A 22,778-nucleotide genomic window follows, 5' to 3' on the forward strand; every position below is an offset into this window, starting at 1 on the left:
GCAATGTCTGCTCAGGCATGGCTGCACAGGTGACACTTGAAGGCTTACTTCTGCCTCTCTGTCACGGCACTCAGTTTAACATTTTTGTACATTTCGTCTCTCCCTCCACTGCCTCCCAAGGCTATCTCTTCATCCTGGGCTGAGCTCAGTGCCCCAGATGCAGCCACCAACAGCAGTAAGCAGATTTGTCATTGGTACACAGCACCCTGGCATCAGCACTCAGGCTGCTTTGCAGGGGCCTCTTGCAAAGAAATGGAGCCACAGCATCCCCTGATCCCGGGTATCGGGTGGGTCCCTTTGCACCTCAAGTGTTGGGACAGATGGAATTCTGGAAGTGTAGATGAAGAACAGATGCACCTCCAGAGCCATCTCTCTGTGCTGTTTTATCTAATTTCTGAGCACAGGGTGAGAATAGCAGAAGAATAACTTGTGGAATTACTTCTTGTGTGTTCCCTTGGAATGGCTTTCCGTAGGAGGAATGTAAATATAGGACTCTTGCCTCATAAGATGGTATGAGATAAAAGACGACACGCTGCTTTGAAACAAGTGCACCCCATCAAGGAGATGGCCTTCCCCTGCCTCATCTTCACTTCAGAGCGTTTAGTCTAAAACATCTGTGTGCCTTGTGTGGGGATGTCTGTGACTTGCTCTTCAGGACTTTGGTTGGGTTCAGCTAAAACACCCCCAAGGAGCTCGGAGTGGACATGCTTTTATTTTTGCCTGTCTACTCTGGCTTTGAACTTCTTCCTTTAAAATCCAGGCCCTGTTGCTGATGGTGCAAACCCTCAGTGCAAGTTGCTGCTGGCCCTTCTAGTAAATCCTCATGAGAGGCCTGTGTGCGGGATAGGAGTGACTTGTGTCACTGTTTTTGCACTTACCTGTGACTTTGACACAGAGGTGCCTCTCCTCATTCTTTAAGAACACTGTCTTGGTTCTCAAGCAAACATCCAGACCTTGTAACTTCTCAGGTGACCTCGTCTCTGTAATCCTTTGCATGCGTGATGCCAACTAGATTTACAGTGAGAACACGTTAATTATGAAATTAATTAGTAAGAGCTTGCTTTCAGTGGGCTGAGGGGGTTTGTTCATGAATATTTGCAGTTGCCAGACCTCATGTAAAAAGTAGCTCAGCTCGATAAGATAGGTCAAACTGCGGATGGTGCAGCTTGTACAGAAATGTACAATGTGTTAAAATTGAATTTGTATATATTGCTTACATCAAAGAGCTTATTCCTGATTTCACAGACTAACAACCTCTGGAGATGGTCTCCTGTGCCTGGCCCCAGCTTCTCTCAGCTTCCCAACTGTCCACCCTCCAGCTGTGTTGAGGTGTATCTGCTCATAACTTCCACCTCTTTCAAATTATTCTATAGGAAGAGTGCAGGCTTGTTCTCTCTCACTTGTGCGCGTGCTCTCTCGCTCTCTCTCTCTCTCTCTCTCTTTCTCTCTCTCCTCCCTCTGGCTCAGGACACATTATTAGGTTGAACCTGAAGTTGCCAATGCTGGCCTAATCTTTAACTTCTCAGAGCCTTGCTTTCTTCAGCTTTAAAGTGAAAATAGCCAATACCTTCTTCATAGAATTTCCTGAGAATTTTTCCAAATAATCTTGGCAATGATTGGCACAGAATAGGAGTAATAATTATGTTTGTGAATGGACAGGTGGATGAATGGGTGGATGTGGAGGGATGAATGGGTGAATGGATGGATGGATGGATGGATGCATGCATGTATGGGAATGTCTGCTTCTTGGCATGAAGTGAAAATGGCCAAATGGATAGTCACTAAATGTGCATGGTGTTTTCTTAAAATACCGGCTCCTTAGCACTAGCGGAATTCACTTAGCAGATGCTGGGGGCATAGCAACAAACCAGATGTGGGTCACCAGCTGGAGCGGAGGTCCTGGCCATGCCCTGCCAGAGGGACCCTGACAGAGAGAAGCTGCTTTGCATGCTGCAGCTCCAGAATGGGCAGTTTGAGGAATTCATGCTTTTAACAATGATTATGATTCTCCCTGGCAGAAGCAGGAGGCCAGCTAACAACCACAAAAACAAAACACAAAACAAAACACCCAGGGACAAGGCTATTTGGAGAGAGATCAGAGTTTGTTCTTTCATTGGTTTCCCAAGTACATGTACGTTGCGGGGTCGATTTTCATCATGGTGAATTAATCTGCTCTTTCGTCTCCTTTAAATCAATAACTCTACATACCTGTTTTCTAAGGAAATGCAGTGGACTTTTTTTTTTTTTAATTCTCTTCTAACCAAGGGAATTTTATAGCATTACTAAGTGATAAAAAAAAAGTTCAAGTACTGCCTTTAATTTGTCCTTCAGAAAGTTCAAAGGTAAAAGCCCATTAGGTGGCTGATGGCTCACCTTTAATAATATTAGCATTGTCACAAAACTTGTGGGGAACCACTGCTCAGTAATTTTGACCTCCCCCCGTTTTTGTCCCATGGTATCTCTTGGCTCATGACACCAGGCAGCTAATGATTGTCACCCACAGAGGGCCCTGGCAATCACTCACGGATAGATTCAATGAGACAGTCAATTCTTGGACCATCCCTATAGAAAATGACACAGGCCTCTTACTCTGTAGTGGTCACATCATCAAGGTGGGGGGGGAGCTAATGGCTTCCTCTCATGGCGACTTCTGACAGTGACCAGTGATCCTGGCCCTTGTGCCACAATGGCTCCTTTCTTCCAGCCCTCAGAATGCCTCTCAGCAAGTGCTTTTTCCGAAAGATAAATGATTTCAGTGACCTACATATCATTTGTTATTAGTCACAAGTTAACCCATTTACTCTCTCACGAAATCTGTACAAGCAATATTAGTAGATTCTCTCCAATAAAGATGGCCTCCTCGGGAGCTGCACATGGAGGGAAGACCAGGACACAGTTGCATTCCAGGAACTTCGGCCACACCCAAAGGGGCACTGTAAGTGGCATTATGACCTGGCGACATACTGCCTTTGAGAATCGCAGAAACAAAGATGCTTAAAATCATTTTCCATGGTTCCGTCCCTCATCTCAAGAATATTTTTGGAGTAATCTATTGCCAGTTTGCAAAAATTCTTGCAAATTCAGTAAAACCCTTAAAAATTATAAAATGTGGTGCATGATTCAGTTTTCTCTGCACCATCCATTAGACCTGTCTGCTCTTTGTTTTTGCTTTTTTTTTTTTTAAAGACTTATTTATTTTAGAAAGAGAAAGAGGGCTCAAGCAGAGGGAGGGGCAGAAGGAGAGAGAGAGAGAAGTAGACCCCCCCAACTGAGATCTGAGCCTCTCACAACCTTGAGATCATGACCTGAGCCAAAATCAAGAATTAGACACTTAACCGACTGAGCCACCCACGTGTACCAAACATCTTTTTTTTTTTTTTTTAAGATTCTATTTATTTATTTGACAGAGCGAGATCACAAGTAGGCAGAGAGACAGGCAGAGGGAGAGAGGAGGAAGCACGCTCCCTTCCAAGCAGAGAGCCCGATGCGGGACTCGATCCCAGGACCCTGAGATCATGACCTGAGCCAAAGGCAGAGGCTTAACCCACTGAGACACCCAGATGCCCCCAAACATCTTATTTTATTTAAGTAGGCTCCATGCCCAATGTGGAGCTTGAACTCATGACCCTGATATTAAGAGTCAGATGGTCTACCAACTGAGCCAGACAGGTACCTCTCAAGACCTTTCTGCTCTTTGAATATCCTCTACCTCTGTGGTTTCCTCTCTCTGTGCCCCGCTATTTTTCTCACCCAGAGGCATCCCCAGGACTGTTTCAGGGGCTTTCTGTGCCAGATGCCTGTGCTGTGTCATCTCTCCTTCCCCTCAGCCTGTCTGCCTGACTGCCAGACCGACCTCCCCGCATCATCAGTCAAGCTTCCTTCCTTCTATCTCTTCCTGCCAGTCACATCTAGACTTCTCAATCCTATTCCTAAGAAGTCCTGTTTTCTTGTAAACTTCTTGTAGACTGCTCATACTGCCCCCACCTCCTCTTACTCCTCCTCCATCATTCTTACCCTGCCTATTACGCAGGCCATCCAAGTCTCAGAGCCATGCTGTGGAGAGGACCCTCCTCACAAAGCAACCCAGCTACCCCAAAGGGCCCAGCGGGTCCCTGCTCTCAATACCTGGAGCATTTATGGGCACTACCTGAGAAACGTATCCTGCAGGTCAGTCCTGCTGCACCATGTAAGCTGGAGAGAAAACAGGGACCATGAAGTAGATGTCTTTTATAGTCTCCATGAACTCAAAAAATAATTACTCCTGATTGAGGAAGTGTAGACTTTTTTTTCCTTTTAACATTCTCTCATTCATGCACTCTCCTTGACCCGTCAGGGGCCAAGTCAAATACATACCAACACAGGGGAGTCCAAGGGCCTGCTTACGTGATGTCTCATGAAAGCAGTGGGACCCCATCTCTATGATCAGCATGTGGCTGTGAGGAAACCTGGAAGGCAAGAGTGGTAGCCAAGTACCAAGGGAATTTCTAAAGTGATATTTCTAAGGAGTCATGGGGCAAGAAGAGTCAGAAACATCAGTTCACAAGTGAATCACCCATATATTTGATGAGATTCAGAATCCACAGTAGGCAGCACTCAAGTTTCCATAATTTAAAACAATGACTGTCCTTGTCCCTGGTCCTCCTGTTTCAGTTTTTAGTTGAGAATAACATTTCCCTTGAAATGTTCTTCCATCATTGGAAGAAGCAGTGGGACAAGGCAATGCCTTAGCCCTCATCAAGGCCCATGACTCTGGGCCAGATATTTGGCCGCCATACAGGCTACTGACCAGTCCTCAGCCCCAGTGCCATCCTGCCTTCCGTCCTCTGCTCTGTGATGCCAGGGCTCCCCACCCCACAGTTATCCCTTGCCAACTGCTCTTCAGTTCCACTAACAGGTGCTGCTGTGGTCATGAACAGCATTCCACCTGGACCCTGGACTCCACACCCATATGACATCATTCCCCCTCACTGCAACATGGCCCTATGGGTAAGCCCTGAACCCTCTTTCCCAGTGAGGAACTGAGGGTCTCTGAGTCAAGCTACTTGCCTACGGCGACGTGGCCCTGAACACAGAGTTGGCTTAGACCATGCTATTTGGCACACACACGTGTCTCTAATCTGTCTTTTACTCAGAGTCCTTGCAAAGACAAGTGTACCCTCTTCCATGGTTTTTAATGACACCGAGTCATTCCAAAGTAAGAATTTGCCAGAAGTTTTATTACCTTTGAAAGATAACAGTTGAGGCTTAACAGTCCCTTCTTATTGCCTCTCAGTGTTTTGATTATGGAGCAGAAGCCAAATGGATGTTGCAATGAGAAACTGCATTGTTCTCCGGTGTTGAAGCATGTTTCAACTTCAAACGTATCTAAGTTATTTTCTCATTGAAAATATCCATTTGAAATAATTAATAAAACTTTAGAATTATATACTGATTGTCTTAAAGATGTGACCAGAAATAAGCAGAGTAAGATCATTTTTGTTTAAATGGACTCATTTAAATTTCCCAATCCCTCCCTGATCCATAAATGAAAGAATTGAATTAATACAATTTATTACTTGAAATTCTGGTCTCTTACATCAATAATACAGATAATAACTCAGCTTGGTATTTCAGTTTAGCTATAAAAATTGCCAATTTATTGTGTACTAGTCTTGGTTCTAGAGGGAGAGGAAAGAATTTAGTTTCCTTATTTTCACCTCCCCTGTCAGCAAATAAGAGTATCTGTGAATTAACTTAGCATGACAATTGCAAATTCTTAACTAAAGTAATATTCACATTAAACTGAGACTGCAAAAGAGAGTAGAAGGGGCCAACATTTGAAACAAATCAGCCTGGGCTTGAGTTCAAGCCCTGCTCAGTACTAACTGGGTAGTCTCAGAAGGATTATTTCTGCTCCCTGTCCCTGCTTCAGCTTTTATGGTTTGAGATTTCCAAGAGGACCCATGGGTTCATGGCTACAAAAGGGCAGAACAGTATGCCAACACCGGGCGGGTCATTCTTGTTTATTTCATAAGGATTGTCTTTTATTCTAAGTGAGGTTTACCCCACTAGAACTCAGGCTAATTATAATGTAAACTCAGAGCCATAATGTATTTTAGAATCCCCCACAAAATACTATAACACTTACCGTGATATTTAGTGTTATATATTATAGAAGCCAAGACTTAGAAGAGAATTGAAGAGCAAGGAAGTTTTGTTTGTTTGTTTACATCTGAAGGGAGAATAATAGATTTACTCTAGAAAGCATTAAGTAAGTATCGGCTGGGGCACCTGGGTGGCTCAGTTGTTAAGCGTCTGCCTTCAGCTCAGGTTATGATCCCAGGGTCCTGGGATTAAGTCCCACATCAGGCTCCCTGCTCAGCAGGGAGCCAGCTTCTCCCACTCCTACTCCCCCTGCCTCTTTTGTCTCTCTCTCTGTCTCTCTGTCAAATAATAAATAAATAAAATCTTTAAATAAAAAAGTAAGTATCAGCTGGATGGTTTGGATGGATAGATGGTTAGAAGATTGGGTAGATGGAAGAAAGGAATGTTAGAAGGTGGATAAATGGATGGATGGATGGATGGATGGATGGGTGGGTGGATGGATTGGGGAGTGGCAGGCATAGTGATTGGAAATAATAAGGAATCGTGGGAAGAGGAACCTGGGCTTTCTGTTATGGGGTCTATTTCACAGGGATCATATCTGCCTTCCTGGTCTGGGGACATGCCGTACAATTCTACTTCGTATTTGAATTGTGAAGAACATCTCCAGCTCTCTTTAAATAAAATACAAAGTGGCTCCAAAGGACATTTTCCTCATCTGGGCCATGTTTCATGCCATTAATAATATAAAGCTGGTGATTTAATGGAGCTGCTTTTGATCTATCGAGAAAAGACACACCTAATTCAATTTAGGTTTTTTTCAAGAGTAAGTATCTTAATTTGAAGGAGAATGATTTGATTATAATTTTAAGTAATACTGCAGTTTTATTTTTAGTCATGACAATGATATTGGGTGACTTTATGAGACGCAAATGTGGAAAGTCCCAGAGAATTGTTTGAGTTGGGAATTTGATCTTTACCAGCATTCAGGGCTGTTTCTGTTTGTAATGTGACAAATATATTTTAGTCAGAATGAACAGGATTTCTGATAGGGAATTTTGCATATAAAATATAAAAGCAGGCAGTTTTCATTTCAAGTGTGAAGTAGAATAATTTCAGACTATAGACAGATGTCATTTTTTATCTGTATGTTTTCTTTTTTAAAGCATCTGTTATATTATGAGAGAATTTCTAATTCTGATCTTTGCTCCCACTGGGTTAGCCTTGTTTCTTTATTTCCTTCTGCATTTTTCTGAAGAATAGAAAATTTCTAGACACTCAAAAGTACCTACTGAAATGTAGTATAGATGTTGAATCTGTTAGCCAAATGTCCCACTCAAATGGGATCGAATATTCACTACACCTGATAACATATATTCTCCAAGGACAGAAGAAAACACATAAAAAAAAAAAAATCTTCCCTCCCACAGTTTACCCTGAGCCAGATTTAGCCACAGCTCACATAGAAAATTGCTTTCCTATAACTGACAACTGTGGGGTCGTTGACATGACACTATCCAGTGTCAGGTGAAAGCCATGGAAAATATCACAGCCCGTGAATGGGAATATGACCAGAAGCACAAAGAATGCAGTGGTCTCCCCACACTGTCCACCATCAGATACAAGGTGCCAGGCCCTGGGGGGATGAGGACGCCAGCATATAGGGAGGCTGCCAGGGGTGGGAAGTAGTTTTAATCAAGAAATGAGCGACAGACCGAAGGAGGCATCTGCATTGCCAAGTGCTGCAGAAGTCCCACCCTGCAAGACAGAGGATTTGTACACCAGCGGCGTTTAGTGAAAAAGTCCCCATGTCCCTGTCCTAACCCACAGGAATTTCTCTCACTGACATGTTATAGCTGGAAATACTTACTTGAGAGCTAAGCACTGAGATTTATTTAATTGGCAGGAGGAAAAATCTTCCAAGATTTCTTTCCCCTTAAGTTGTTGGACAATAATGTTTGAATTGGAGGGGATAGGAAAAATCTCCCATCTCTTCCTTCAGGCTTCCATAAAAACACCAGGAAAGGGACAGAGCTGGGCCTTCTGTTCATTGTGGCTACACAGGGCTTTTCTCTTTGAGGGAGAATTCTGACCAAGAGGCAGGGCCATGGCTGAGAGTGGGGGCTCCAAAGTCAGGCTGCTGGGGTTGAGTCCAGGACCTGGCATTTACCATCTGAGGGTCCTGGAGCATGTTTTGCTCTCTGTGCTTTGGTTTCCTTCCCTAATCAAAAGAGTAATAGAAAAACCATACAGGATGGGATGCGATTCAGCCTATAAAATGTGCGTGGCCTGTGGAAATCATGCGATCATTGTAGTTGGCATAACTCTCTCAATATCATCCTGTGGCCGGTACCACATCAGCAGAGGTGTCTTGGGCCTAGGGCTGGCTTACACTCGGGATGCAGTCTGATTCATGTGTCACAAACAGACATCCCCCCGGAGGGCTGTCAGGACCAAGAATGCTTTTTGTAAAAGGGCATCCTGTATACGGTGTGTTTCTGATCATCTCTGAGACCATGCAGCCACTGTGCTCAACCCTCACGTCAGACTTTTCCCTGACACCTCTGCCAGTTTCCTTGTGGGCAGTTTCCCTTTCTCCCCAAGGAAGAGGAGTGGCACAGGAATGCACAACTGCCTTGCAGGCTCCAGGGCCCAGTGGAAATGGGTTGTTTCTCTACACTACTTTCATCTACACCCATGCAAGGGCATCTCCTGGTCCATGCAAAGCAGCTAGACCTTCATCCAGACAAACAGTTAACAGAAATGAAATCAGAGTCATTCCATCAGCCCCTGGGAATTCTTGTGACCAACCTCAAAAGCATAAAAGTTTTCCACTATGTTATTTAACTTTTATATATATCTATGGCCTTTTAAACCTAACACTGACCCAGTTGCTAGAACCGATGTTAAGAGGAGTAAAAGGTGCTTTTGGCCTTCCAGCTACTGAATACCCTTTCCCCTTTCATGAAACCAGCATTCTCTGTGCTCATCTGACCATTTGGGGGTTTACTGTCAACAGCCGTGGCCATGCCTAGGGTTGAAGCAGTTCTACAGTTCGCTGCATCCATGCATGTCCCCTCCCCCTACCCTCCATTGCCTCTCAGTGTGACAGCTTGACAGCCCGACTCTTGTGTCCCCTTGGTGTAGCTTCTGCTGAAGTGAACCATTTGTATCACTTGCTGTCTTCAATTGCCAGAAAGCAGTTGCTTTAATATTAAGTGGCAAACGTAGTTTTGCTCCTTCTGATTATGGAAGAACTTTGTATTTGTAGAATTTCCCCAAATTTCCAGTTAGGTTTCGGTAATTTTTTGGCTCTAACTGCTAAGTCGGTGGGTGTATTGAGTTTCAATATACCCTCCTGGGTTGGCAGTCATAGTTATCACTCAGGTGTGCTGAGGTGATGCCCTTTTTCACCCAGAGTCTGCATAGGCCAAAGGAGGCCACTTGGCACCCTTCATATGAGCTGATTTTCAGTTTCTGGGTTGCTTGCATTTGGTAACCCCCTAGCTTTTCTTGGAGTTTCTCTTTGTCATCTGATAACTGGTGTTAAGATAAGTATCTTCCTGGAAAACTCAGAAGCCATTAATCCATTGTAATTATGTTTATAGAACTATAGAAATATTCTTTTGTTTTCAGATGTATTTGTTTGTTTTTAAATGTTCAAAAAAAAATACAGCTCAAACTTATAAACATAATAAAAAGGAGTATTTCACCCAAAGTATTTGCAGAAATGAAAAATTTAGAAAGCCCGTATAGAGCTTGGTGCAAATACTTTGGGCCAGGAAATTTAATTCTGCCATGCCTGAGCCCTGTCCTACTTCATCGTGCCCAGTGGGTTGTTGATGGGCAGCTGGAGAGGATATTTCAAGAGAAGGAGAACCAGAATATCTGCCACAGATGATTTTTTCTTATCCTTGTTGACTTTATTCTCTTATTATCTATCATATATCATCATGAATCTGTTTTATTTTTAGAGTCAACCTAGATATAAACTAATCTGTTAGGTCACATGGAATGCACTTTCACCTCCAAAGCGAGCGGGCTTGAAGCATAAATACTGGATGATTCAGTTCAAATTACATTGCACTAAATAATACCTGTAATGTATTCATAATAACTGTCCTCTTAAAATCAGTGACGATAAAGTAAGAGTTGAAAAAATCCATGTTTATTGCCATTTCAATTGTCTGCCCTTTCTCTACCTCACAACAAAGTACATTCCAGACTTCGAGTCCATTCGTCACTTCTCACTGTTTTACACTTAGTTGTGACTTCTACATGGATGTGGAATGCCAACAGTGTGAGAGGTAGCCATTTCTCCAGCTAAGGCTCAGAGTACGTTTTTTTAGCCCTTCGCATGCCATATCTTTAGGGTGAATGAAAATCTGTGAAAGAGAAATAGTTCAAGTGACATGGACTCCCTTCCTCCCAGAAACCACACTATTGGCATCAGCATGGCAGAGCGCTTGGGCTTCTCGCTGTTCATATTGATTCGTCACTTCTTGGGTGGTTTCCATCATCACTCATATTTTTACTGCCAGACACTTGGAGAGGCAGTGTCATGGGGTCCTTTCTCTCTTGGTGATTTGCCAAAGGTGTGGTGTACTCACAGCACCGGAGGAGACGGAAACGGCAGTGCTCCTTTCACAAATCAGTCCCCTGAACAGAGCTGACATGAGTAGAGATCCGGTCCATGGACCCCTTGGAGCATTGGAAATCCTGAGAGGGAGACCTTCCATTCCCTGTGCCAAAAGGATGCAGAACTATGGGAGCAGACCTCCAAAAGTCTGTAATCTAATTGCCTGAAGCAAACCTCTTTCTGTCCCATTTCCACTTACTCTTGTCATTTCCTCAGAATTATTCTTAAACCTGGTTATATGGATATTTTCTTCTTTCTTAGCAGAAGTAGACTGCTTTCCTCTCAAAGAGTGTATCATTAGAGTTTGAAACCTAATCGAATATCTTATACCTCCGTGTGTTTAATTTCCTTTTCCCGAACATCCATTTTATTTGGTTACATTGTTCAGTAAAGTCATCCTCTTCATCCGTTACCAGGCTGTGACATTTACTTTGAATGATTCATTTATTTGAGGTCTTAAACAGTCCTAGAATTTAAATTTGCATTATATTGAAAGACAAACAGAATCTCTGTAAAAAATGATGTATGCCTTTAGGCTGTAGCTGGCATCTGTTCCTGTCTTGATGATTATGGAATTTCATCCATTTATTTAGGATTATTGAATGCCAACCAGCCCACCTACGGAGTATTCCCCAGGGTGGCAGATACCGGGGAAGATGTTAAGGATAGACAAGTGCATTGAAGCAGAGTCTCCTCCTTCCAAAAGCGCCCTTCCCAGGGCTCTGTGACATGGTTCCCTTCCCACTCCCTCCTCCATTTTCCTTTCCTGCAAATGTACTCCTGTCCCCCACCATGGAAGTGGGCAGGAAGGAGTTCCTAGCATTGCATACTCCGCTTTTCTCCTTCAAGAATGTCTCCAAACCCATGACTCATCACTCCTTACCTTCAGCCCAGGAGTCTCTGCCGGGACACAGTTGTCATCTGCCCAGTATTTCTCCCGTGACATCCCGTCTGGCCCCTCAGACTCCACTGTTCCCCTCATTGGTCACCTGAGCCCTGATCCCTGGAGTTCTGTCCTGCCTTCTCCCTCTGTCACCAAGCGTGACAGCCCTACAGTCTGACACCCCCTCTCCCTTCCCTCTACCCCTGCTTTCTTGAGGCCCATGTCACATCTCTCTCCATTGACTAGTTTCTCTTCCTCTAATCTCTCTCCCTTCTAGGCCCTTCCACACACCATAATGCTCTCCTCCGCCATTATCTCTCAAGTATCGGTCATATCTTGCTGTTCATCTGTTTAAAAGCTCCAGTGATTCTAAATGCTAGAGACTGTCCTTCCTCCTGCTGTGATGGGCTCTTTGCCGTCTGACCTAGCCCACTGTCCACCCACAAGCACTCACACATCCTCTGGGTCCATTTGACCCATGGCCCATGGGGTGCTTACCACCTCACAGGTGATGGGTGTTTGTCTTCCCAGATAGGTCACAAATGCTGTAATCTTTCATCTTGCCCCTTCCAGGTCTTAGAACATTCCCCGGCACCTGGTCTGCTCCTCTTCGGGAGTCTTCCATGAATAAATGACCCAGCAACAGTGCCTGGAGGGCTTAGTTCTCTGCCCCAGGTTACTGTCCATCTGTTCCAGAGTGTGGTCAGTGAGGACCCTTTTATTCAGAGACCCTGCCCACAACACCTAGTGTATACCGCATACCATAGACAGCTGGAGGGACAGTTTTTCATTGAGGTATAATTCACATACCGCAGAACTCACTCTTTTAAATTCCGTACTATGGTGGTTTTTAATATATTCACCAGACAGTGCAACCATTAGCCTTGTCCAATTCCAGAATGTTTTCATCACCCCCAAAAGAAACCCTTTATCCACTGGTACTCACTCCTCATTCCTCTTCTCGCCGCAGCCTCTGGCAATTACTAATCTCTTTTCTGACTCTGGGGATTTTCTTATTCTGGACATTTATATAAATGGAGTTACACAATATGTGGCCTTTCGTATCTGTCACCTCCCACTCAGCACTGTTTTCAAGGGTCATCGTTGTTGTAGCACATTCGGTATTTCTTTTCTTTTTATGGCTCTCCATTGTGTGGATAGACCACATCTGTTTATCCATCAGATTATGGACATTTGGGGTTGTTTTCACCCTTGCCTGTTGTTAATATGAATAATGCTGCTGTGAACATTTGTGGACAGGTTTCTGTGTGAATGTACATTTTCAGTTCTCTTAAGGAACTGCCGAGCTCTTTCCCTCAGCAACTGTACCATTTTACGTTCCCATCAGCAAGGGATGAGAATTCCAGTTTCTTCATATCCTCACCAACACTTTCCACTTTCTCTTGTTCATTGTTCATTCTTGTCCTTTGGATTATAACCATCTTAGTGGTTTTAAAGTAGTATCTCAATGTGGTTTTAATTTCCATTTCCCTAATGGCTAATGATGTTGAACATCTTTTTATATGTTTGTTGGTCATCTGTCTATCTTCTGAATTGAAGAAATGTCTACTCAAATCATTTGCCAATTTTTTACTTGAGTTGTCATTTTATTATTGCATTATAAGAGTTCTTTATATAATCTAGAGATGAGGCCTTTATCAGATAAATGATTTGCAAATATTGCCCATGGAATGACTGGTGGCTTGTCCCTTCACTTTTTTTTTTTTTTCCAGTCCCTTCACTTTCTTGATAAATTTTCCTATGTTTTTATTTGGTTGCTTGTGCTTTTGGTGTCATATCTGAGACCAGTGAACATTTTGAAGCTTTATCCTTTGATCACTGTTCAGAACACTGCCCAAGAAACAAAAATGGATTATCACCATCCTCCACATCCTTTCTTCCAAAAACTATTGGTGGTGGGACCAGCAGAGGAAATCGGATCATTAATTTCCTCACTTTGTAAGTTATTCAGTTGTCCCTTCTCTGAGCTCAGACACTCCGCAACTGCTAAAGCATCTTTTTGCTAGGTTTAAAGTATATCTATAGATGTCTTTTAAGCATTTGATTCAGGGTAGCATTCTTCAATCCACCACTGTCTTAAATGATCTTTTTTCTACCAGACTTCTGTGAACATAGCATTTGTCCTTGTGGAATGTGCCCACCATCTAGTTTATAACACTTTGTTCTCTGCTTCACCTGGGAGAGCTGCTTCCAACCCGACCTGTGCTCCATCTCCTCTTCCCTCCAAGTCAGGCACATCCCCCATCTAGACCCCTTGTCAGTCAAGACCATTCTCAGAGGTTATGGTCATTTCAGATCTGCAAGTAACCTTCTTACCATTTCCACGTGCTCAAAATGTACATGTCCTGGAAATAGGCAAAGAACAAGTACAGAGTACTGAGACATTTCTACAAGCCTATGGATTGATCATATAGACCAAGTCAGCATTGACCTCTTGAAACTCGAGGGCACTCTAGATTCTCCTTAGTGGTGGCAGATCTTCTCAGAGTGATCTGGAAACCTAAGTGAGGCCATATTGCTCCCTTGCCTCAGACCATTCAGGCCTCCTGTGACCCAGCCACAGCCAGTCTTTCAGCTGAGCCTCCTGCCCCCTCTTACTACACTGGGGTTCCCGTCTCCTTTCACTTCCTGAACCTCCCCAGGGTTCCCTCCAGCTCATGCCTCTCTGCACCTGAGTGCTCTTACAGAGAGGCCTGCCCCCACCCTCTCTTGGCTAACCCTTTTTTGGCCACCCCTTCTGAGGCTGCCGTGCCCTTTTGGTCCCTGCTCTCCTACCTGGCACTAATGGACGAACAGTTTCCCTTATTCGACATTCGTCCATGCTAGAATGGGGGTCTGACTAGGGTAGGGGTAGACTGGTACATCTGAGCATATTCAGCTGTCCCATTCCCCAGTTTTGTGCCCATTGCCAAGCACTGATGGGCACTCAGCATGTATTTCTTGAATGGGTGAATGCTTGAGTGAAAGTGGACTTGCTTTCTGAAAAGGGCAGATTCACTTGAGATCAAGTGTACTAAGCAGAGCAGGATGATCTATAGAAATTGTGCACACAGAATATGTGTATGTATGTGTGTGTGTGCACACACACACACATATATATACACACACATATACACACAGTATGTTGACTTTTCTCTAGTTCAGCCCGTTTCGTCATTCTTAGTGGGCGGTCATTCTAGCACAAGTATCTTTATAGGAAAACATTTTCTCTGAAGCAATACCCTCCTCCCCATGAATGGCATTTGTATCCAACGTTTTCCACAACTTTCTGAAAATGTTGAGCACTCATGTTTTAGTCTGTTTCTGGAACTAAGGCCTTAGAAATGGCACTGCCTCTTTTCTGCTTTTTCTGTTTCTGAGTCAGACGGACCTGCCTACCATTGTTATCTCTAACAACTAAACTTAAACCTTTCCTATCTGCCTTTGGCTTAGAGAAGTTCATTCTGTCCTTTGAATAGGTGAGAATAGATCTCTTTGATTAGCAGTATATTCCATTCTTATCAGAAGGTTTATTTTCATTATGAAATATTTTCTACAGACCAGAAAACCTTGGACATTTACAGAAGTCCTAAAGAACAATGAACTATGCCCCATCCTAACCCCCCGTGTGTACCGACCAATGTATTTGTGACCCTTCCATGCACTATCTACCTCTCCTCTACCCCAGAGATAGTGTAGGTTAAGTTTCACTGCATGTATCTGTATTCCTAAAGCAGTACGTTTCACTTTGCCTCTTTTTAAAAAATGTTTGTAGTTAGAATGATCTTCAGTGAGTTACTTTTTTCATTAGCATTGTTTTAAGTCTCATTCATTCTAATAGACATACATAGCTATAGTTTATTTTCACTGCTGTATAGTATTCTACTGTGTGACTACACCTATCATTAGAAGTTAAAAATGGTTTGTCTCTCTTTTTTGACTTTGCTCTTGTCTGTAGAATATGATAAACATTCTTACCTGTGGAATTGCTGCCCTTTCCTTAATAATGTCAAATTGCCTTCCTGAGAAGTTAGGCCAATTATTTCCTACCAGTAGGCTGTGAGAGTTCCTCTGCCCCACATCCTCTCTGACACTTGGATTATTAGATTTTTGTTTTGTTTTGTTTTGCCAATCAGGTATATATAAAGTGATATCTCATTGTGGCTCTAATAATCCCTGATTTTTAGTGATGTTAAGCACTTTAACATCCATTCATAGTTTATGTTCTAGAAATGTTTATGTCTTTTGCCCATTTTTCTAATAGATTATTTGGTTCTTTTATTGATTTACAGGAGTTCATTATCTATTCTAGACATTTAGCCTCGGTCAGCTAGGTGATAAGACGACTTCTCCCACTTTGTGCCTTGTAGCTTTACCTTCTTTATGGTGTCCTGGCAAACAGTAGTTCTTACGTTGAATATGCTCAGATGTACCAGTCTTTCCCCTCATGGTTCATGTTTTTTTGTTTCTTGTTTAATAAATTATTCCATATCCCAAGGTCACAAAGCGTTTAGCCCATACCTTTTTCTAGAAGCTCTGTATCATTGGTTTTTTTAATCTATGCAGAATTTTACTTCAAATAGAAAACTCTAATTTCTCCTTCTACACTGCCTTTGCTTGGAATATATCTAGCAGTATCACAGCCCAGAACAGTGGGCACAAATCCCAGGCAATATATTTAAGCTAGGTAGCAAGTAATGTAAGGATGAACCTGACTTACACTCAAGAAACATAGTGGGCTATGTGGTGGCCCCAGAAAGGTATGTCTAATCCCAGAGCCTGTGAATGTTAACTTATTTCAATAAGGGTCTTTGCAGTTATAAGTAAGTTAAGGATCTTGGGAATATCATTCTGGATTATACAGGTGGGCCCTAAATCCAATGACAAGTGTCCTGGTAAGAGACACACAGAGAAGAGGGGGGCAATATGGCCAGAAAGCAGGGATAGGAGTGATGCAGTCATCTGGAGTCTCTGCAGGGAAGAAGGCCCTGCTGACACCTTGATTTTGAACTTCTGTCCTCCCAGAACTGTGAGGAAATAAACTTTTGTTGTTTTAAGGCCCCCAGCTTGTGGTCACTTTTGGCAGCCACAGGAAGTTCATATAAGGATGTTGAGGAAGAGATGGTCCTCTACGGTAACTATAGCAGGTGGTTCTTTTCTCCCCCATCATATTCTCAAGGGAAAGAACAAGCAGCAGTGGCAAAATCTGCAAGTGCCACAACTTATCCAAGGGGCTGGAGGTTGACCAAAGCCTCCCAGATGGTGCCGAACGTGGCTTCCCTCCTTTTGTGGACCACTGCCATGGGAAGGGGAGTCCGCAGAGTCCCAAGAGGGCCCAGCTCTGGGCAGTCTTGTGTCAGCAATAAGGGACTGCAAGGATTTAACAAAGAAAACCAGGGACAGGTATGGGAACCACTGCAGAAGACACACATCCTGACCTCAGGAGGTGGCCTCTTCCAAGGCTGCTTTACTAGGCTGGGTCTGGTGTCCAGTCCCTGGAAATGTAGAGAAGGTCCTGGCAAGAAGAGTGTCAAGGGTTGAAAAAACATACAACCTGCAGTAGTGTCTTGCCAACAGTTCTCCCTTCTTCTTAAAAACAAGCAAACAAAAGATAAGGAGTTATTACAAAGAAGTTGAGCATCTTAAATAGCAGTCAACAAACACATAGCCTGAATAAGTTAAAAAAAAAAATTAAAATGAAGTAATTGTTATTTTTTCTGAATTTATAAAGTCAGCATAGTCTATGGGTATCAGTGCAGCTTAAACCTATGGACTCAGGTGGATTTTCAGACCTCTGTATAGTTCAGTTGCTTGATTTATTATCCTCACTGCTGGTTTAGTTCCCAACCTTGCATGGGATCCTGAACTTAATCCCATGGACCATAGAAATCAAGATACAATAGCCAAAAGCAGTAAAGGTTGGAAGACCTGGGTTCTGGTCCCAATTGTACCACCAAGTAACTGTGACTCTGGAAAATCACTGGACTCTTCTGTGCTTCCACTTGCTGACCAGTACTGTGGGGCCCATGGCACTCCCCTGGCTCACAGAGACCTAACATGAAGGAGGCATACTCGTCCTAAAGCCTGACACAGAGGCTCCTCCTACTTTATCCACTATGCTCTTTCCGGGAGAGGAACCTAGAAGCCCACATTAAGGGAGGAAGGAGAGCAGGCAGTCCACATCTATGGTGCTTCTCCTGTGTGCTAGAACCAGGGTTAAGGCTTCATTACACAATTGCATCTGATCCTCAGGGCAGCCCCAAGGGCAGGTGTCAGCATCACTGCTTTACATACAAGGCAGCTGGTGCTGGGGCATTGGAGCAAGTTGTCCTGGGTCCCCCAGTGGGTGGAAAAGAGGACTGGAATTCCAACCTAGACCCGTCTTCCTCCAAAAGGCAAGTTTCTTCCTCACATGCTCCTGCTGCTGTTTTGGAAAATAGAAGCAAATAATCATCAAAATAAAATTTGGGGAAGTTGGGTTTGGATTCTTGAGCTTTTGCAACCCAGCTTGAGTGTGTCTTGAGGGTCTCAGAAAGTTCTCTTGGATGTTTTGGTTAAAGTGTAAGCAGCAAAGATATATAGCTTCTTCATTCAAGTAGAGAAGCATTGGTAAATGATAAAATTCTTAGATGACAACATAGCCACAGTGGGTCACTGAAGAAGCTTAAAATACTTAGAAACCAAGAGGGGTTTCTAGATAGTAATTTGAATGCTCTCTGAATTGAGTAATCAAAGGGAAAATTTTCTCTTTAACAGTGTACTTTACTATGTGTGGTTTTGAATGAGATAGTAATTCAGGACAGCATTTAAGTTTTACATCTGTTAGTGGCCTTTTTAAGATAACAGCAGGGCAAAAGCCAGTATGAAAACAGGTATTGAATGTGTGACCAGGTGCCTGTTTAGCCACCTGCCTTCAGCCAGAGGCACTGACCATCCACTCCTGGCATTATTACAGCGTTTGGTTCACATCTTAACATGTCTTATGCCTGAGAAGAACCTTAGAAGCATTTTGATGTCTAAGTTATAAATGCCCCCTTTTTTTTTTCCCATAATATATATACAAAGCAACCAGCCCTGAAGCCCTAAAGATGTTAGGGAAGAAAATGTCAGGTAATACTGCTCCTAACTGCCCTTGCTAGTAGTTCTAATACGTTCCGTTAAATCCCAGAGCTACGATTTTTAAAAGCTACTAAAAGAAATGATTTTTTGGCACCCTGAGCTCCTTCTCTGTTTCTAAACACTGCCAGGATTGGGGTGGTGTTTGTTTTCTTTTTGTCATGGTGTTTACATGCCCTGGCGTGGGCCACGAGTGAAAATGCATTTGGTGATCTCCTGGTCTCCCTGCAGTCCCTAATGGATGTTTGTCTAAATGACAACACCCAGTTTAGCGCTGTTAACGCCCCCGTGACAGCATAGGACCAGCCTGGGGGTGGGGAAGTGTGTGCTACATGTCACAGTTGGGGGCATGAATGTGAGATCGGGAATCTTCTATGAGGTAAACACTTCCTCCTCTAGTATCTGGTTCTGGAAGCATCTTTTTGTGCTGTCTTCCATAGTGCCCTGTTTTAGGAGTCAGACCATAAATATTCATTGAGCCAGAGAATCTCAAAACTTGATTATCACCCCACTAACTCTAGCGCAGGACTTGCTCTTAGGCACCTGGATTTCTCCAGCCTGACAAGGACAAGCTTCCAAATTGGCTAGTGTCATCCTGGATGAGGATGACGGGCTGCTGTCTGAGGTCAGTCTACAGGGTATTATACATGGCATCTCTTTGTAGGATTGCCTGTGAGCTCGATTAACATAGCAGCCACTCTTCCAGATACACGGCTTCCAAAGCATATTTAGCAAAATGCATCCGCACTTCTATTTTGTTCGCCATTGTCCCGAGCACTGTATGTGGACGTGTTGGACGCAGTGGGGCCTTTCAGGAAACAGCAGGACCATTCTAGGCAGAGCATGACAGGTCTTTAGAGGGCTGCGCCGGCTCTAACCCGGGCCCTCAAGCAGACTGCGGCCTGAAAGGGGGAGCCATGAATTGCGCGTTGACAGCGGGCCACGGCTGTCCTAAGGCTCAGGTGGTTGTCAGCCATAAGTTTAGCTCAGCTCTTTGAGTAATTTGTCACGCCTCGCTCGGCCCCTGCTGGGCCAGCACGTGCCAGCTTAGTGTCAGAGAGCCTGTTCGCCAGACGGCCACTCAGGCCTAACGTCCTGCTGTTCCCTGGACCCGCGGCTCGCTGGGGCCGTGCTCAGAGGGTCGAGCCGCGCGACAGCCAAGTGCTGTGCAGAATAAGCGTGTTCATAATGAGACGTGAATGGCATTAGTGGGTCCCTCTAGAATTGGGCCTGAGAGGACGCCTCTCACTGTGAAAGTGCGGCAGCCTGTTCGTTCGTCAGGGTGTCACCCGGAGTTCAGCGTGCATTTAAGAAGCCACTTCAGGCTCCCACCACCCAGGCCTTCAGCTGTGGTGACCTTCTATATAACACACTGGGAAGCCGTCAGAGGGGTCGCTTTTGATATCCTCAAATGCATTTTGCTTTTCTCAAGTTGCGTAGAGTGACCCTAAAGAGAAATTCTGGAAGCGAGCTGCCTAGTAGCTCTTTCCACGACGAAAGGCACGTCCTCTGTCCGTGCCATCCAACCCAGTAACCCCAACTCATGTGTGTGTGTGGCTGCTGAGTGCTTGAAGTACAGCTAGTGGGACCCTGGAAGGGAATTGCTGGTTTTTGTTTTTGTTTTTGTTTTTGTTTTTCATTTTAATTAATTTAAATTTAAATTTAGATAGCCACATGCGGCTCCCCGGCTACCACTTTGGCGGGCAAGGCCCCAGGATGCCTCTGGTCTCACCCTGTAAAAACTCTTTCTCTGACTATAATTAAAGGAGGAGGAAAAGGAAGGGCCTGCATTGGGAAATCTGTGTGCATCCTTGGACAAAAAGAAAATAGAAAAATATTTTCCTATCTTAAATCACATACTTCCTACTGAAAGCTGATTAGAAAAGCATCATTTTCACCAACTTTTATTTGTGAAGAGGCCATTTTGGAAAGATAGTTTTAAAATCCAGCAAGAAATGCTAGAAATTACTTTGGCTCTTCCCAAGCAGCAAATAATGAACTGATTGATGGTGATCCATGTTCCCTGTGTTCCTGGAGAATTAGCATGATTTTCAAAATGACTCAAACACATCTTTTAACTTTTGCATTGATAACTGGGAAGGGGAAAATGAGACGTCATGCCGACTTCCCCAAGTGTTAATTCATAAAGTCATACGTGTGGGGCCTCCATCCGCTGTCGAATTGTTCTGACGTTATCCTGTTATTGGAAGTGCGTGATTCACCTTCTGAGGAAACAGAAGCCATACACAAAAGGGGAAGATTTGCTTTCTGCCCTGTGAAAGGCTGCCACACGCAGGGGTCCTATTAAGACAGCTGGAAAGTTGCTTCAGCGTGTTACGCTTGTAAGTTTTATTGGTGACTGGTTTTTGATTACACATTTGAATGTGTGTGTTCCAGACTGCAGTTTTAATTAAAAGGCAATAGTCTTTTCTTTTTTAAATTGCATTGTGCCTTCTCTGCTAGAATCTCTCACTTATTAGCTCCTATTTTCTCATGCTCTAGCCCATCCTGGCTGGAGGCACTGGTACCCTTTCTGAGCATACCTTCCCCGCCTCCTGCCTCCCTCTTCCCCAGGGAAGCACATCCTCTCACCTTTTTTTTTTTTTTTTTTCCAAGTGTGTCACCAATTCCTGCTTTAAGCGTTAACTCATTCTCTAGGAGACTGAGAAGAACGTTGTATATCCACTGACCCGGAAAGGGATGGTCCGACACTGTCCCACAAACGGGTGTCTCCGTTTTTGTTTGTTTGACTCAAGCTTAACGACATTTTGCTGTGTTTCTATAACCATTGATGTACATATTTTTCAGGAATGTTGCTGTTGGGTGTAACCATAGTCTAAGAGGGAGTTAGATCTCAATATCAGAATCTTACTGTTAATTCTGAGTCATATTTAATTCCCTGGCAGGATGGTAATGGACTTGCAAGGTACTTTTCTCCCTCTCCCCACTCACCCACGTCAAAGTTGCGTAACTGTATTCCAACCAAAGTGAGCTGTCATTGTTATGCATGTCATTCCACATGTGCACTTGCTTCCTTGACCGGTGACTGCAGCTACGAAGAACGAGCTCTGTACCTCGAAGCAATAATTCAGAACCACCGAGAAGTCATGACGTTTGAGGATTTTGCCGCCCAAGTCTTTTCTCCCTCACCCAACCCCTCCCTCGGCGGAACGGGTGAGTGTCTGCATTATTCTGCCCTCCCGCGCTTAGGACGCACTCGAGCAGCAGATGTACACCTGTTTTTCACAGATAAATGCTTGCAAATTTAAGAAGAGCATTCTCCCTCTGAATCAACTAATGAATATCAAAAGGAATGATGACATTCATTTTAATTTGTTTTGTATCCGAGCTGTTCACTCAGTGCTTTTCTTCAGCTATCCTGTTAACCCCCGAATCTAGCAAGGTTAATGAACTTTTTCTCAGTAATGTGCTCCAGTTCATTCAGGAGTGTGGGTTTCTTGCTGAGCTGGGAATATGTTGTTTAAAAGCGATGCCCAAATCAGTGCTTACTTATCAAAAAAGTGTTCCTCACAGTCGAAGCCGTTGCTACTAATGCTAAATGGGGATTATGCTGCCGAGATACTCGGGTCAGGGATTAATGCAAGAGAAATGGAAGGACAGTGTCCCCTGGTCCATCATTACAGCAGAGCGGCGTGCACGCTTTTCTCTCTGGAGTGGTCTGTGTCACATGGACAAGCTGCCGACCAGAGCAGCACCTGGCGTGGAACCTGTTTAGCAACTGGCTTTCAATCATTTTCATTTATTACGCCAATGGAAAATTTCAGAAATTTCCATACATGTCTTTGTTTTTAGGTTTTACTCTTCTTATATTTCTAGTTTGAAAAAAAGAATGGATACTACCACTTAAACTGATTATATGATTACTGTGGGTTTTTTTTTTTCCCAAAGAATAGAATTACTTGTGAATTTCTGCATGTAATTACAGATTAATTGCCTTTCAGAGAGTAAATGGGATATTTAGTCAATGCATGTTGAAATTCTCAATGAGGGGCTTCCCTCTTCTTCCATCAGTGTAGACACAACTGTTAGCATGCTTAA

The 22,778-nt window shown here is 43.7% G+C and overlaps 1 protein-coding gene across 4 annotated transcripts in view; it reads left to right on the forward strand.

The window, feature by feature from the left end:
* RALGAPA2 (Ral GTPase activating protein catalytic subunit alpha 2) overlaps positions 1-22,778 on the forward strand; it is a 319,809-nt gene that overhangs the window by 274,723 nt on the left and 22,308 nt on the right. For all 4 annotated transcript variants that reach the window (XM_059406444.1, XM_059406445.1, XM_059406447.1 and 1 more), the window contains one exon: positions 21,772-21,893. In XM_059406444.1, coding sequence (XP_059262427.1) covers positions 21,772-21,893 — 122 coding nt within the window. The remainder of the gene's footprint in view (positions 1-21,771; positions 21,894-22,778) is intronic.

Source organism: Mustela nigripes, chromosome 7, assembly GCF_022355385.1.
Source record: "Mustela nigripes isolate SB6536 chromosome 7, MUSNIG.SB6536, whole genome shotgun sequence".
Classification (NCBI taxonomy): domain Eukaryota; kingdom Metazoa; phylum Chordata; class Mammalia; order Carnivora; family Mustelidae; genus Mustela; species Mustela nigripes.